The sequence below is a fragment of the Uloborus diversus genome, chromosome 3, assembly GCF_026930045.1.
Source record: "Uloborus diversus isolate 005 chromosome 3, Udiv.v.3.1, whole genome shotgun sequence".
NCBI lineage: Eukaryota > Metazoa > Arthropoda > Arachnida > Araneae > Uloboridae > Uloborus > Uloborus diversus.
In genome coordinates, this window is record NC_072733.1 from 22,058,549 (window position 1) to 22,072,852 (window position 14,304).

The 14,304-nt window shown below is 30.6% G+C and overlaps 1 protein-coding gene across 3 annotated transcripts in view; it reads left to right on the forward strand.

The window, feature by feature from the left end:
* The first annotated feature begins 421 nt into the window (after positions 1 to 421).
* LOC129218602 (uncharacterized) overlaps positions 422 to 14,304 on the forward strand; it is a 61,049-nt gene continuing 47,166 nt past the window's right edge. The window contains exons 1-3 of one of the 3 annotated variants that reach the window (XM_054852921.1): positions 422 to 645; positions 3,258 to 3,400; positions 4,377 to 4,442. In XM_054852921.1, the coding sequence (XP_054708896.1) occupies positions 4,382 to 4,442 (61 nt within the window). In that variant the 5' untranslated portion in view covers positions 422 to 645; positions 3,258 to 3,400; positions 4,377 to 4,381. Of the gene's footprint in view, positions 646 to 899; positions 996 to 3,257; positions 3,401 to 4,376; positions 4,443 to 14,304 lie in introns of those variants that run through there. The other 2 variants (XM_054852922.1, XM_054852920.1) reach the window with 2 other exon arrangements.

Consider the following 14,304-nt stretch of genomic DNA (forward strand, 5'->3'; position numbering starts at 1 on the left):
GAAATTTGTATATTGATAAAACTCGTCCAAGTAGACAGTTATCCTATATCACAAATCACAATATATGTGAACTAATTTTTATAACACTTTTATAACGTAGGTAATTCTCTTAAAAGTTGAAAAATGTGTTAAAAACAGGGGACTAAAATGTCTTTTCACTTATACTAATTTTTTCCAAAAATATTTCTTAAAACAAAATGAGAGAGACATATTTTTATAATTCCATGTGAGAATTTCGAATAAAACATATCGTCATTAAGAGATGAAATTAAATGTTTTTAAATGAAAGCACTGAGATGTAATGATACAATGGACAGTATTCACCTGACGTCACTGCGGGTAAAAACCCCTCACTGCAGTGCATTGTGGGAACTGTAGCAGACGAAAATCCGGCACTACAGCGTATAATAACACTTGCTTTTGTGTGGCTTATAAACTCTTCTTTCTATTTAAAAATGGCTGGTTTTTTACGTTTTTAACTAAGAAACGTTGTAAAAGAATGATGAACGATTCATTTGATACGAAATACTCTCTTTATTATCGTATTTTCATGGGTTTAAGCCTCTTTGGTTCCTTATCAGAAACATGGTGAAAACTCGAATTCTATTTTTATTTTCCCCGTTTCTCGCCATTTTTCATGCATTCGTAAGTCTTTTTAAGCCCTAAACATGTTCATTATGCGCATGAAGTCCAGTAATCCTTAAATAAAACGAGTTTCTTTAGCACTACTGACACTACGTAATTGGTCAAAATACCCGCAGACGGACAGCTGATGGGAGCGTTGCCAAACCGTGAATAAGGTCCATACAAGGACCAAAACCGCCCTTGCCGCACCATTGTGGAGAAGGAAACCCTGAGTCTGAATCTCTTTTTAGTGCACTGCACTAGTATAATGTAATGTAATATAAATCATCCAGCTGCTTGCAGCTCAACACTAAGCAAGAGCGCGAATTTGTGTATACCAGTCGTGTTGTCTTAGTTGGTTTTACCGTTAGGTAAGGTTTTTCGGCGATATTTTATCATATGTGTGCTTTGAATTGACAGTCGATTACTTAACTAGGATTTAAGTATTACTGAACTTTAATTTTTTGATCGACTATAAGCATGCTGTAATAGAAATAAACATGAAGATCTAACTGTCCTCTTTTTTGAGTGAGCAAGCTACCAAAACACCCGAGAAACCCTAGAGCCAGAAAACAGTTCCAGGGCATTTTAGCCCGAGCAAATTTTTATGGACTGTGCGTTTATGTTCATTGCCAACAGAAAGGGCTAGATAAAACATCCCCTCCCTTGTTTTTTCTTATGTGTAATCAATTTGCATCCCACGCCTAAAAAAAAATATATTATCTGCATCCTACATTATTACTTATTTCATGGAGTAACTTACCTCACAGTTTCTCTCTATTGAGTACCTTGATGTTAAGATACCAATGATTTGCTTGAATTTCTGAATTTTTGGAAACATTGAATGCAATGTTATCAACATAAATATATAGTGACAGGCAAGGCTGTTACATATAAAACAATTTGCTTTATGTACACTTGTTTAAAACACTAAAAAAAAAATACTTCACTTACATCATGCTTTACAGACGACTTTTAACACTAGAAAAACAAGTAAATAGTTTGGACTCTGCTGTTGGACTGCATTCTGAAATATTGTCCAGAATTTATATTCCGAAGCTAAGCTTACACCATTCTTTTCTAATATGTTTAACGAAATTAATTGCTGAACAAAACATTTAAAAAAAATAAAACAAAAAAACTGGAAAGCATTTATGCACTGTAGAAGCTGTAAAACGTTTAACTTTCTTTTGAGGAATTTAACAAGTTGATGTATACTGACATTTTCCCCATAATCAAATTGTCATGATTATCCAAAGATATTGATGAGAACATTCTTGCAATTACTCAACAGTTGCTCATAGCTATATGTTCAACTGCAGAATTGAAAAAAGTATTCTCCACAGTTGGTAATCTGTATACTCAAATAAGCACTCATTTGTTGCTGTAAAAGTTGTAACAATATTCAAAGCTCCAACTATACTTTTTTTGTTTCCTTACAAGAAATCTAGTTTAAGTTTTTCTTACGTTAAATAAAATTTATGAATATGTATATAAAAATATAATAGGACAGTTTTAAACAAGAAATTGTTAGACATGAGTTTTCAGTAATTTTTAAGAGCAAATTATTATATTCAGAGAAAAAAAATTATCATTCATTGGAGGCTAAGTTCAAGGTTTGTCAATTAATTACATGCTGTCCAATTAAAATCATCAGCTGTATGAAGACAAAAACCCAGGGGTGAACTTGCAAGTATTACTATCTACTTAGAATTCTGTGTTAGTTCATAGAGACATGCAATTTCAGTATTTTTCATTTTATTTGGGTCATGCTTCTGAACGTATTGTTTTTTACCCTCTCCCCCCCCCAATCCTGACAATGAGTCATTCCTGCAAAAATAGTAGTATGACCAACATTTTGAATGTGTTCTATCAATTTCAAATAATACACACCCACTCTAATCATATTTATTTTTATTGATTTCCCATTTTTAAGTATCGGTGATATATAATGATTCAAAATGTATCCTGTCTGCAAGTTTAAGGTCTGCTTCTTCTTTTAATGCAAATGTAACAGAATTTTAATTCTGTTACATTTGCATTAAACAATTCAACCGTTCAAAAAAAAAAAAAAACTCACGTTGTTTGTTGACTTTAGAATTCAAAGTAACTGACACATATTTTTTTTATTTAGTCTTCAGTTAAAAATAACTATTTGATGTAATTATTTATTTTATTTTTGAAATGACTAATAACATGGCGAAATTACTACGAAATGTAGCAAATGTTATGGTATTGGTAAAAAGCAATTTTTTTCAGGGAAGAAATTGTAGTCCCTAAAGTTGTGTTCTAACTTAATTGAAATGAAAAAATAACTGATAATTTATATTGTTATTGAACTCCTTATGATTTGTAGCTTGGACAAGTAATATTCTCCTCCTTCTTCTTCCAAAAGAATTTTATTATTTATTTTTTTTTCAACCCTGTATAAATGACTTAAGAACAAATCTATGAGACTTGACACACAATTAAATGAAAAGTCAATGAAGCAATAAAATTCAATATTGGTATAATTCCTTTAAAAAATTACAAAATGTGATCATTTATACCATTTTCACCAGAATGATCCTGATTCATCTTTGGAATGGTGGAATTTAACTAGCATGTGAAAGTATTGATTTCTATTTTTTCAGATGTTTCCATTTCAAGTATAGAACTAGGTAATCCATTCCTCATGCCACGGTAGGAGGAGGCTCAATATAATTTTTTTTTTCCTGGACAACGTCTGAATTTTTGCTGCATTTCTTCAAATGATTTTATTTGCTCATTTATAACAGTAAGTTCACTTTAGAAACATTTTATTTTTATGGCACACATGTAATGAATTTCACTCTTAAGTCTTCCAGATTTTAGAGACAAACCCAAAGTGAAGCATAATAAATACACTCTTAATAATCTGCTATTTCATTTAAACATGGAAACTGGGTCTGTTATGAACCTTTGCTCCGGGGGTTTCTGCTACTGTCCCATTTTTACCAAAAGGAGAAAATACTATCTCAATTAGAAGAATGAAACAAGGCATTTTTATTCAAATAAATAATTATTTAAAAAAGAGATGAAATGATGTACGATCCAAGAGAGGAAGCAAGCTTAGGGCTTCAACTTAATCTTAATATAATTCTTAGCTTAGATGTTTAAATTACTATTAAGTTCAACGTTACTTAATCTTAAGGGTCAGTTATGTTGTTCAATAAATGCATTATTGGGAAAGGAAACTTGCAGTATTTTAAAACCAAATATGTGTTTTCATAATGGTAGACATGATGCAAGATTGTTTTATTTTAAATTGGGAAAAAAAAAAGCTACTGTTTGGCTGAAATTTTAACTTAGTTTTTAACTTGAAAAGATAAAACACACTGAGGCATTTAGAAAGATATATGTGAATGTGTAACATTTCAGCATTTTGCTAAAACTTTTTCCCAATTTTAGTTTTCATACTAAAAACTTTTTGAACTCAGCTTAAACCTTGCATTTAGGCAATATTCTTGAGTCCAAAATCAGAATTTAGAAACATCTATCGATAATAAAAGATCTACTTTGTTTAACAGATTTTGAATAAATTTACTCGCCATTTTTGTTTTATTTTTTTGTAAATGTTTGCAAAATTTTTTCTTGAAACTAAATAAAAGTTCACATATTCAAAAAGTTCTCACATTAGTTTTTCAAAAAAAGGGATACTTGTAAAACATCTGGAATAACCCTGCAGCCAACCCTAAATATAAAAGTTTTTTTTTTTTTTTGTTTAATTCCAGAGACAATGGCTGCAGCTGCTGGCAGAAGAAATATTCTTCGAGAGTTGACATCTATCTCCGATCAAGGTTAGTATGGTTTACTAACTCGCATTATGTTTTGCCAGTATGTTAATCCATAAGTAACTCATCAAATTTTATGGCCAACAGCATAGAGAGGATTTTTTTTATATTCACATTTTATGCATAAATCCTTGAAAAGTTTAAAAAGTATGGCTCTTTGTTATATTGGTTATAAAAATGATCATATTAACAAAAAGGTAGATTGGATATAAAAGATCTTTTTTTTTATTGATGATGAATTAAATATCTTAAAGCGTTGTGTAAGGATAAATGCAACAAACCCATATATTCACGTATAGTGGAAAATTATCAATCAAAAATACTTCGAGTAGTTGGGATTCTTATTCCCAAATAAAAATCAATTAACAATAAATTCATAAAAAAACAATTCAATTTTGTGAAAACTTACCATCATTTTTTTATTTTACTTTGATATCATATTGTTATAAAATACTAAACTAAATCATCAATAGTAAAAAAAATATAAGAACCAATAGCAAATATATATATATATATATATATATATATATATATATATATATATATATATATATATATATATATATATATATTCATGAATTGATCTAGGCATAGATTATACGTGAAATTGGATGTTTCATTATGTAATTATTGGATACTTTGGATAGCATTGAAATGCGACGATTTCTCTGCTCATTCGATTTGAATCATATATATCAACGGCTATTTCTTTTTGTTTTTTATCCAATGAAACGGCTATGTACTGCTTTAACACTATTGAGAGGTTTTGAAGATCACATGCTTGAAGAAACTATCGTTAGTCCATTGGTGTTCACGACAGGATTAAGTAAGTTCACAGGCTATGTAGTTTTAGTGGTCAATAAATTTCTTGGAATGTTGATGAATCGGCAGGTTCCATGGCTTCTGGAGCAACATCGAATGGGTATTAAAACCTGATGAATTTGCGACTATAAGTAGAAATTCGTGTCTTGATAAAAAGCACTTGGAGATATTTTGCAGTTAATAAAATTCTTGGAATGTTAATGAATCGGCAGCTTCCATGGTTTCTGGAGCAACTTTTTTACAGGAGTATTAAAATTTGATGAATTTTCAACAAAGAGAAGAAATTTAATCTTGATAAAAATGTTCTTGATTAAAATAATTGAATGTCCATTTAAAAATTTACATATTTCATACCATACTCAGGATGGTTGTGGATTTAGAAGAAACTTATGATGCTTTTTTTTTACGAGGCTGGAAAATCACACAAAGTTCGCGCACCCACATCATGCTGCTTCTCCACGAGTACTGCACTGAACTTTTTTTTAGATAAATCAGAATCACAATAAAGGAATGGCACACCGACGCTACGTCTCAATATCCAATCACATTGTTGTATTTAAAAAGTGACAGCATATGACTCCACCCTTATTTTTTCGAATTTAGGTGAGCAATTTTGGCTCGTGTTGGTGCTGCCCTTTGTCTGTACAAAATAACAATATTGTAAAATCCCAAAAATAAAAATGTTAAAGTCTGATTCTTTAACATTACTCCCCCCCCCCCCCAAAGAAAAAAAAATAAAGGCATATGATATCACAATGAAATAGTTTCAAAAAATTTTTTTTGAAATGGTAAGTTCACAATGGTTTCAATGGAATTGAAAACAACTCTGGATTAGCATGAAAGAGTTATCAAGGGAAAAAAAAATTTTTTTGTGGTTCCTAATGCATATGAAAACATATTAAAACTGAAAAACTGTTCAACATTCAAATTGCAACAATTGTACATTTCCTGAAAATTTCCATGATAATTCACAATAAATATTGCAGTGTTAGTTAAAACATTCTCCAAAGTAGCTAATTTTAGACAATGATCAACCATTATTGCAATCATATATCAGGTAGCTAATCTGATATGAATCATTAAAGTGATCACATAGATCTTATGAAGAAACAATACAAATGCATACTACAATATATAAATGCAGAAACAAAAAAATCATTTAAGTTGCTGGAAAAATTTTACTAAAATGCAATTTTATGCTGTTTTCATTTGTATCCTGCGGCTTTAATAAATAATTGTCATTTCTAAAAATTCTCTCAATGGTAAATGGCCCTTTATATTTAGGCATCAAGGCACCAGGGTTGTTTAAAACTTTAATGAATACTTTATCATTAATTTGGAATTTGTGTATTTTTCTACCCTTGAGTTGATTTTCGTGTTGTTTAAAATATTTGTCTTCATTTTCTGCCACAGCTTTTTTATTTTCATCTGCACATTTAGCCATTTCCTTAGCATATGCATCATAATGAGACACTAAATCAATATCAGAAAAAATTTTGCATTGGAACATTTAAGTTTCTACCCAAAAATAGTTCTGCAGGAGAAAAACCAGTAACACCATGTTTACTGGCGTTATAATGAAGTTTAAAAATTTGAAGTTTCTGAGACCATTCACATGTATTCTCAGATAAGGATGCGACGGATTCTTTTAAAATTCGATGGGTTCTTTCAATTGTTGAGTTCCCACGAGGATAGTATATTGAAGATTTTCTATGCTCAATGTTTAATCCCTTAAAAAATTGTTCAATCTCATCAGAAATTAAATTAGGACCATTATCAGTCAAAATTACCCTAGGAACTCCGTAAGATGAAAAATAAGTGTTCAAGCATTTAATTATACTAGTAGAAGAAGTATTTGATAAACTAAAAGTTTCCAAAAATCTGGAATAATGATCAACGATTGTAAGAATAAAAAACTTATTATCAACCGATCTACATAATTTTCCCACCAAATCGCAGGGTACAAATGATCCAGGACTTAAATCCTTCTTAGGAATGAATTTTGGTACAGTGTTATTACGCTTGGTCTTATTAGCCAGACATTTTGGACAGGCTCGACAAAATTTTTTAACAACAGCAAACATGGATGGAAAAAAATATAATTTTTGCAAAAAATTATACGTCTTTTGAGCAGCAAAATGGAGTATGGGCATTTTCAATAGCAGCATTTCTTAAAGTAAAAGGAACATAAATCCTTTTAAATTTTTGAATTTTATTCCTCTTCTTTACCTCAACAATCTTAAGTAAAATTTTGTCATCATCTAAACAAAATGTTTCCAAAGTATTTTTATCATTGTTTTGCAATCTTTCAATAATTTCTAAAATTTCCCTATCCTTCTGTTGTTTCTGAAAAATAATGTCCTTCGACAAGTTATGTTTTGGTTGGAAAAGATTAATGTTATTAACTGTCATTTGATTTTCCTCATATACGCGGCTTAAGAAATCGCTTGGATTTTTTGCCCCAGGGATAAATTGTGGGTCGTATGGAAAGTCACTTAAAAATAAAATCCATCTGCATACCACATCAGGTTGTTTTTCCATGTGTAGGAATTCCATCAAAGCTTTTGCATCACAAAAAAGAGTAAATTTGACTCCATATAAAATTTCCCTAAAATGTTTAATAGAAGAATAAATAGCGAAAAATTCACGCCTCACAGAAGAATATTTTGATTCAGAAGGTGACAATTGCTTAGAAAAAAATTCAATTGGGAAAAAATTGGTTGTTGATTTTTTGCATAAGTATAGCTGAAATGGCAATTTTGCTAGCATCAGTAACCAAAAATAAAGGAGCATCCTTTACAAAATTTTTTAGTGTTGGCTAATTTAAAATGGCATCCTGTAATTTTTCAAAGGCATCCTGACATTCGTTTGACCAAAAGAATGGTGTGTTTTTTTAAGTCAAATTAACGATCAGAGCGACAATTTCAGCATACTCAAAAACAAGATGTCTAAAGTAATTAGTCATACCCAAAAATGATTGAACCTGCTTGGTGTCCCTTGGGATAGGAAATTTATTTACTTTATGTTATTCTCAGAAGGAGAATATCCATTATGGTCAATGTTGAAACCTAAGTATGTTATGGAGGGTTTACACAGTTGAAGTTTAGCTGGGTCTAGAGTCAAGTTAAAGAGTTTCAGTCGATCAAACACCTGCTGGAGAAGATTTGATAACTGGGCTATATCATCAGCCGCCAGAATTATATCATCAAGGAAAAATTGTAAGTTAGGACCCTTTAATTCCTTTAAACAATGAGTAATCAGAGAACAGAAGTAGCTCCCACTATTCCTTGCGCCAAAAGGAAGACGCTTGGGTTGAAAATTTCCCAATTCGGAGCAAAATGCTAACTTTTCCCTATCCTCGGGTTTTAATAAAATTTGGAAAAAGGCTGATTTTAAATCGAGTACACAATATAATTTTCTACCCGCAATATTTTGCACTATCTCTGAAATCTTTGGTAGACAGATTTTGAACGGCTCAGTAATAGCGTTTAAAAGGCGATAATCAACTACCATTCTAAAATTTGGTTTAGCATTGGGATCATTTGATTTTGATGGCTTTCTGACAAAAATGCAAGGGAATCAGGGTTCGTACGCCCTTGAAAAACCTTGAAAAGTGCTTGAAAAAAAAAAGTTCATTTTCAAGTGCTTGAAAACCTTGAAAAAGTTTTAAAAACCTTGAAAAAGTTTCTTAGTGCTTAAATTCTGTCAAAAATCAACGAATTGTGCTTAGAAGTTTTAAAAAAGTATTTTACCAATGCAATTTTCTGAACATGTGTTCAGTATGCAACATCGCGAAAAATTGCTTCCGTGTTTGGGATTTCAATCCTTTTGCATCTTGTAAATATTTTGATGTTTATTACAACCGAAAGATATTTTGACATATGGTACCTTAGATTAGTTTATTTTTTGTTTGATTTCATTAATTAACAAAGAAATTAATTTGGAAACCATGACAACATTGAACTTACTAGGGTTTCGCGGAAAATTGCTCTTGTGTTTGAAATTTCAATCTTTTTGCATCCTGCAAAGATTTAAATATTTTGGCTAATCAAATGTTAGTTTTGCATATGCTACCTTAGATTAGTATATTCTTTGTTTAATTTTAATAAAAAACAAATAAATTTATTTCATGGGAAACATGCCACGTCGAACGAACTCAGACTTTGCGAAAAATTGCTTCTCGTGTAAGAAATTTCAATCTTTTTGCATCTTGCAAATATTTAAATATATTCACTAATCGGATGTTATTTTCATATTTGCTACCGTAGATTAGTATATTTTATGTTTAATTTCAGTAAAATATAAGTTTATTTTATGGGAAACATGACAACATTAAACTTAATTCGCGAAAATTTGCTTCCCTTGTTTGAGATTTCAATCCGTTTGCATTTTGTAAATATTTTTATATTTTTGGCAATTAGTAGTTATTTTCACACTGCTACATCAGATTAGCTTATTTTATTTTTTATTTTAATAACTAAAGAGTTAAAGAATTTATTACCTTGGTCTTGTTTAATTATTTGCTTATTTATTTTTGCAATTTAGAATGATTATCTTTACCTAATTTTTGGTCATAACAGATTTTTTTTAAAAAGAAATTTAAATTTCAGCAGTTGAACACCTAACAAATTAACTTAAAGTTTGTATTTTAAAAACATAAAGTTGATTTATATAATTTTATTTATAAGTACATCATTTTTTTTATGTCTGCTAAAATAAATAAGGTGTATAACAGGGGTGGTTGTGTTATGATTATTCACTTGAAATCCAGTAGTGTTCGTTTTTATCCTTTTACCACCCTATATCTCCAATTTTCCCCTTTTCCTCAAATGTTCAAAATTACTGCTTTATTAAGGTTGTGGGTACTTGGAGCTTACTGAAAGAGGCTTTAATCAGCAAAGGGGTAGATAGCTTAAGGAGGGTCATTCATCTTCATTTGGATCTAATAAATTGACCAGTACCAGCCTAGCTAGGCCCAGTGCCTGTTGCTGGTTATCAACAGGCACTGGGCATGGTATTTCTATGCAGAATATTTTGACTTAATAAACTATTTTATGAATTGTATGCATAGCAAAAGCTATTGTTGTACATATGTATATTCAAGTAATAGGGGTCTTAGTTTTAAAAATTATCCCCCCCCCCTTGCCCCATTTTGGTCTTTGAAACTTTCAGGTAATTTTTTATGACCTCACAAATCACAATTACACCTGAATATTATTGCCTTTCTAAATTTAAATTCTAATTTCAACAATAACCCGATTTTTCCCAAAATAAAACTACTTTTGTCATAATATATGTCAACTTCTTATGAATCTTTTCAATTTCGAAATATGGCTCTATAAATCTGAACTTGCACATTTATTGTCTATTGCAAGTTAATCAATGAAAGCTGAATAGGCTCAAGTTTGCATTCAGAGTATTGATCACTGCTTAAGCTGCTTTTGTATATTTTGAGGTGTAGAGACTGTACTGTGGACTTTTATAAACTTTTCTTACTTCCTATTTTTTAAATTTACTCGAGGACAGTTGAAATGCCTTATTGGCTGAACAGCTAATAAATACATACGAATAATTGATTTGCATACTTATAAATGATTTGCAAACCTAATGTTTTTAGAATTTAATAGTGCAAACTGAAATAACTTTCTGGGTAGTGTTTTTGACCTAACCGCCCTTATATTGTAATAAACCACTGTATAGATATTGGAAATAAATGTTGAAACCGGGGAGGGGGGGGTGACTTCAAAAACTCCTCTCTGGCAATGCCATTGAACTTGGGTATTTTAGTTTCTTCCCATAAAAGTTAAAAGCACTTATGAAAGGTTTTTTTTTTTTAAGTATTAATTTGCTGATTATAGAAAACATACAAACCTCTGACTGCTGCAACCTTTGAAAAACCTCAAAATTAAACCTCTTGGTATCTGCTTCTCTTTATGACCAAACTTTTCAAACATTTTCTGAAAAACTTTCAACGCAGTAGATCTTTCATCAAAGCGTCTCTCGTTGTAGAAAAAGCAATTTTGTTTTCCTATACTTTTTTGTATTATTGCCTTATTTCTATGTGTTTGTAGTAAATGAAATCTGCATAAAATATTTTTAGTACAAATTTATGATATTGCCTTGAAAACAAAATTTTTTACCTTGAAAAGTACTTGAAAAGTGCTTGAATTTTTTTCTGCCTAAAGGGTATGAACCCTGGGAATGAATAACTACTAGTGGAATGTTCAATAATTTCTGCCTCTAAAAGCTTATTAATCTCCTTTTCAGCAAATTGCTTAGCTATTCGAGGTAATAGATATGGTTTAGTTGACAGAGGAAAGTCATGAAAAAGTTTAAATTCAGGTACAATAAAATCCGTAGAGCCAAGTGTTAAATAATTTTTTGAAAAAACTTCATAGTTGTCCATTAATAATTTTGTCATTTTATTTTTGTCATCCTCATTAAGGTGATCTAAGCAAAAATCATCAGGAGAAAGTTCTTTCTTTCTCAATTCCTTAATTTCCTGAATTGTCAAATTGTTTACATGAGCGGTCAGAGAATCAGGAGGTTGTTCGAAGTCATTTTCAGAAATTTCCTGAACAGTACCTAAACCTTGATTCTTTTGAATGATAAAATCGGTGTCAGAATTGTTGTCAACAATGATGTACATTCCCTCAGCATTTTTGGCAGAATGCAGAGAAAAATTGATGCTACATTTATCCTGAATTTTACCTGGTGAAAAAAGCAATAAATTGGAATTTTTAAGTTTTTTAGGAATACACATTTTAACAATTTCAAAAGAATTTGGAAGAATTTTAACATTAAGAGCAGACTTTACCTTGAAATAATTAGTTGAAAGTTCCTGAGCATCATTAACAATGGTATCATTGGTTGCAGAAATAGCATTAGCCTGCTTGATTTGCTCATTAGGCGAAATAGTAATGAAGTCTAATTTAGTTTTGTCAGTTATTATTCTCTTATTTACTGTGTCGAGGATAATTTTGTTACGTTGAAAAAAATCATACCCCAAAATGAATTGATAATTAGCATTCCAAAAAAAATTTGTGGTGAAAAAAAGATTTGAAAACCACTTCCCTTGAATTTTGAATTTTAAATCCACAGCTGACCTACAATTTATGCTTTCATTATTTACAGTCTTAATTTTCACTCCCCTTGACACATAATTTAATTTTGAAACCTCCTTGATTTGTTCTAAAACAGAAAATTGACAAATTGAAATATTCGCACCAGTATCCATAAGTGCATAGCATTTAAAATCTCTAAAAGTAATTTCAATGATGGGTAAGGAATTTTCAGAATTGGTGCAGGACATTAGCACCCTATTAGTTAAATTTTGTAACTCATTATCTTTTTGATGGTGATTATCAAAATTTTGTAAGGTTCCTATCTCCTGCACATTTTTCACATCATCCCTTGAAAAAATATTGATCTCATTTGACAAAAATTTATCTTGATAAAAATTTGGATCCTGCCATCCTACAGTCTCATTGACATGATTATGGGGTTCCGAATTCTGATGGCTAGCATAACCTTGAATACCCCCTACTAGTTTAAATTACCCTGGTTGGAGGAGTTGCGGTGGTACGGTTTGAAATTTCTTCCCCTTTGCCTATTGTGGTAACCCCTATGACCAGAACGATTTCTGTGAGGAAAATTGTTAAAAGTGTGACCCCTTAATTTCCTGGAAAATACCAACATTTCGTGGTCCAATGATTACAACCACAAATGTGACACTGAATCTCTAGATTATTTTGGGAATTAGAAGTTGAAGGTCCCTGATTAAAAAATTTGTTCCGATTATCAGTATGTGTGTTAGAGTTTAAGGAATTCACATCATAGCTAAAAGATGCAGCATTTTCATTCAATCCTTTTGAACTTTTCAAATTATTTACTGATTCAGTTAATTGGGAAATCTTACGATTAGTTTCCTCTTGACTCTGGAGAAGCACATTGATCTCAAGTTGGGGGTTGGAAAAATTCCCTGAATTGTTAAGGGCAGTCTCTACATTTTTTGCAATTTTAATCGCCTGCTTAAATGTGGTTGGACCCTGTTTTTGTACCTCAATCCTAACATCTGGTCTCAGTGCATCAATTAATTTTGAAAATTTTGACTTTTCAACAAGATCTAAAAGATCTTTCTCAGAGTTATTATTAGGATTTAAGAATTTGTCAGCAGCTCTACTAATACATTTGCTTAATTCGGCTACCGATTGCCCCTGCTTCTGTGATATTCCCCAAAATTCTTTTTGGGCAGATTCAAATGAGGGTGTTGAGGAGAATTTAAGTTTCAATTCCCTTGAAATCTCAGCTAATGTTGCATTTGGATTTTTTTGTAATACATCGAATAAAAATTCATGTGCTCTGTCTCTCAATCGTAATTTCAAAATTATGATTTTCTTAGCAGCTGGCCATTTTTCAAGATCAGCCACTTCCGAAATGGATTGCAAAAAATTTGATACATTTTCAGAATTGTCTCCAGAAAATGTTGGGATGAGGGGTAACAATGAATTGGCCATCATTAAAATTTCAGTAATAATTCAAGATATACATATATATGCAATTCAGAAAAAAATAATATGCATTCATGAAAAATTGACACATAAATATTCAACCATAATAATATAAAATCATTTTGGCATTAAATTATCATATGTAATCCAGAGTGGTTTTCAATTATTGATTAAAATAAATAAAATAACCCCAGTTCGCTCCACACGGCACCATAAAATGTTATATTGGTTATAAAAATGATCATATTAACAAAAAGGTAGATTGGATATAAAAGATCATTTTTTTTTATTAATGATGAATTAAATATCTTAAAGCGTTGTGTAAGGATAAATGCAACAAACCCATATATTCACGTATAGTGGAAAATTATCAATCAAAAATACTTCGAGTAGTTGGGATTCTTATTCTCAAATAAAAATCAATTAACAATAAATTCATAAAAAAAACAATTCAATTTTGTGAAAACTTACCATCATTTTTTTATTTTACTTTGATATCATATTGTTATAAAATACTAAACTAAATCATCAATAGT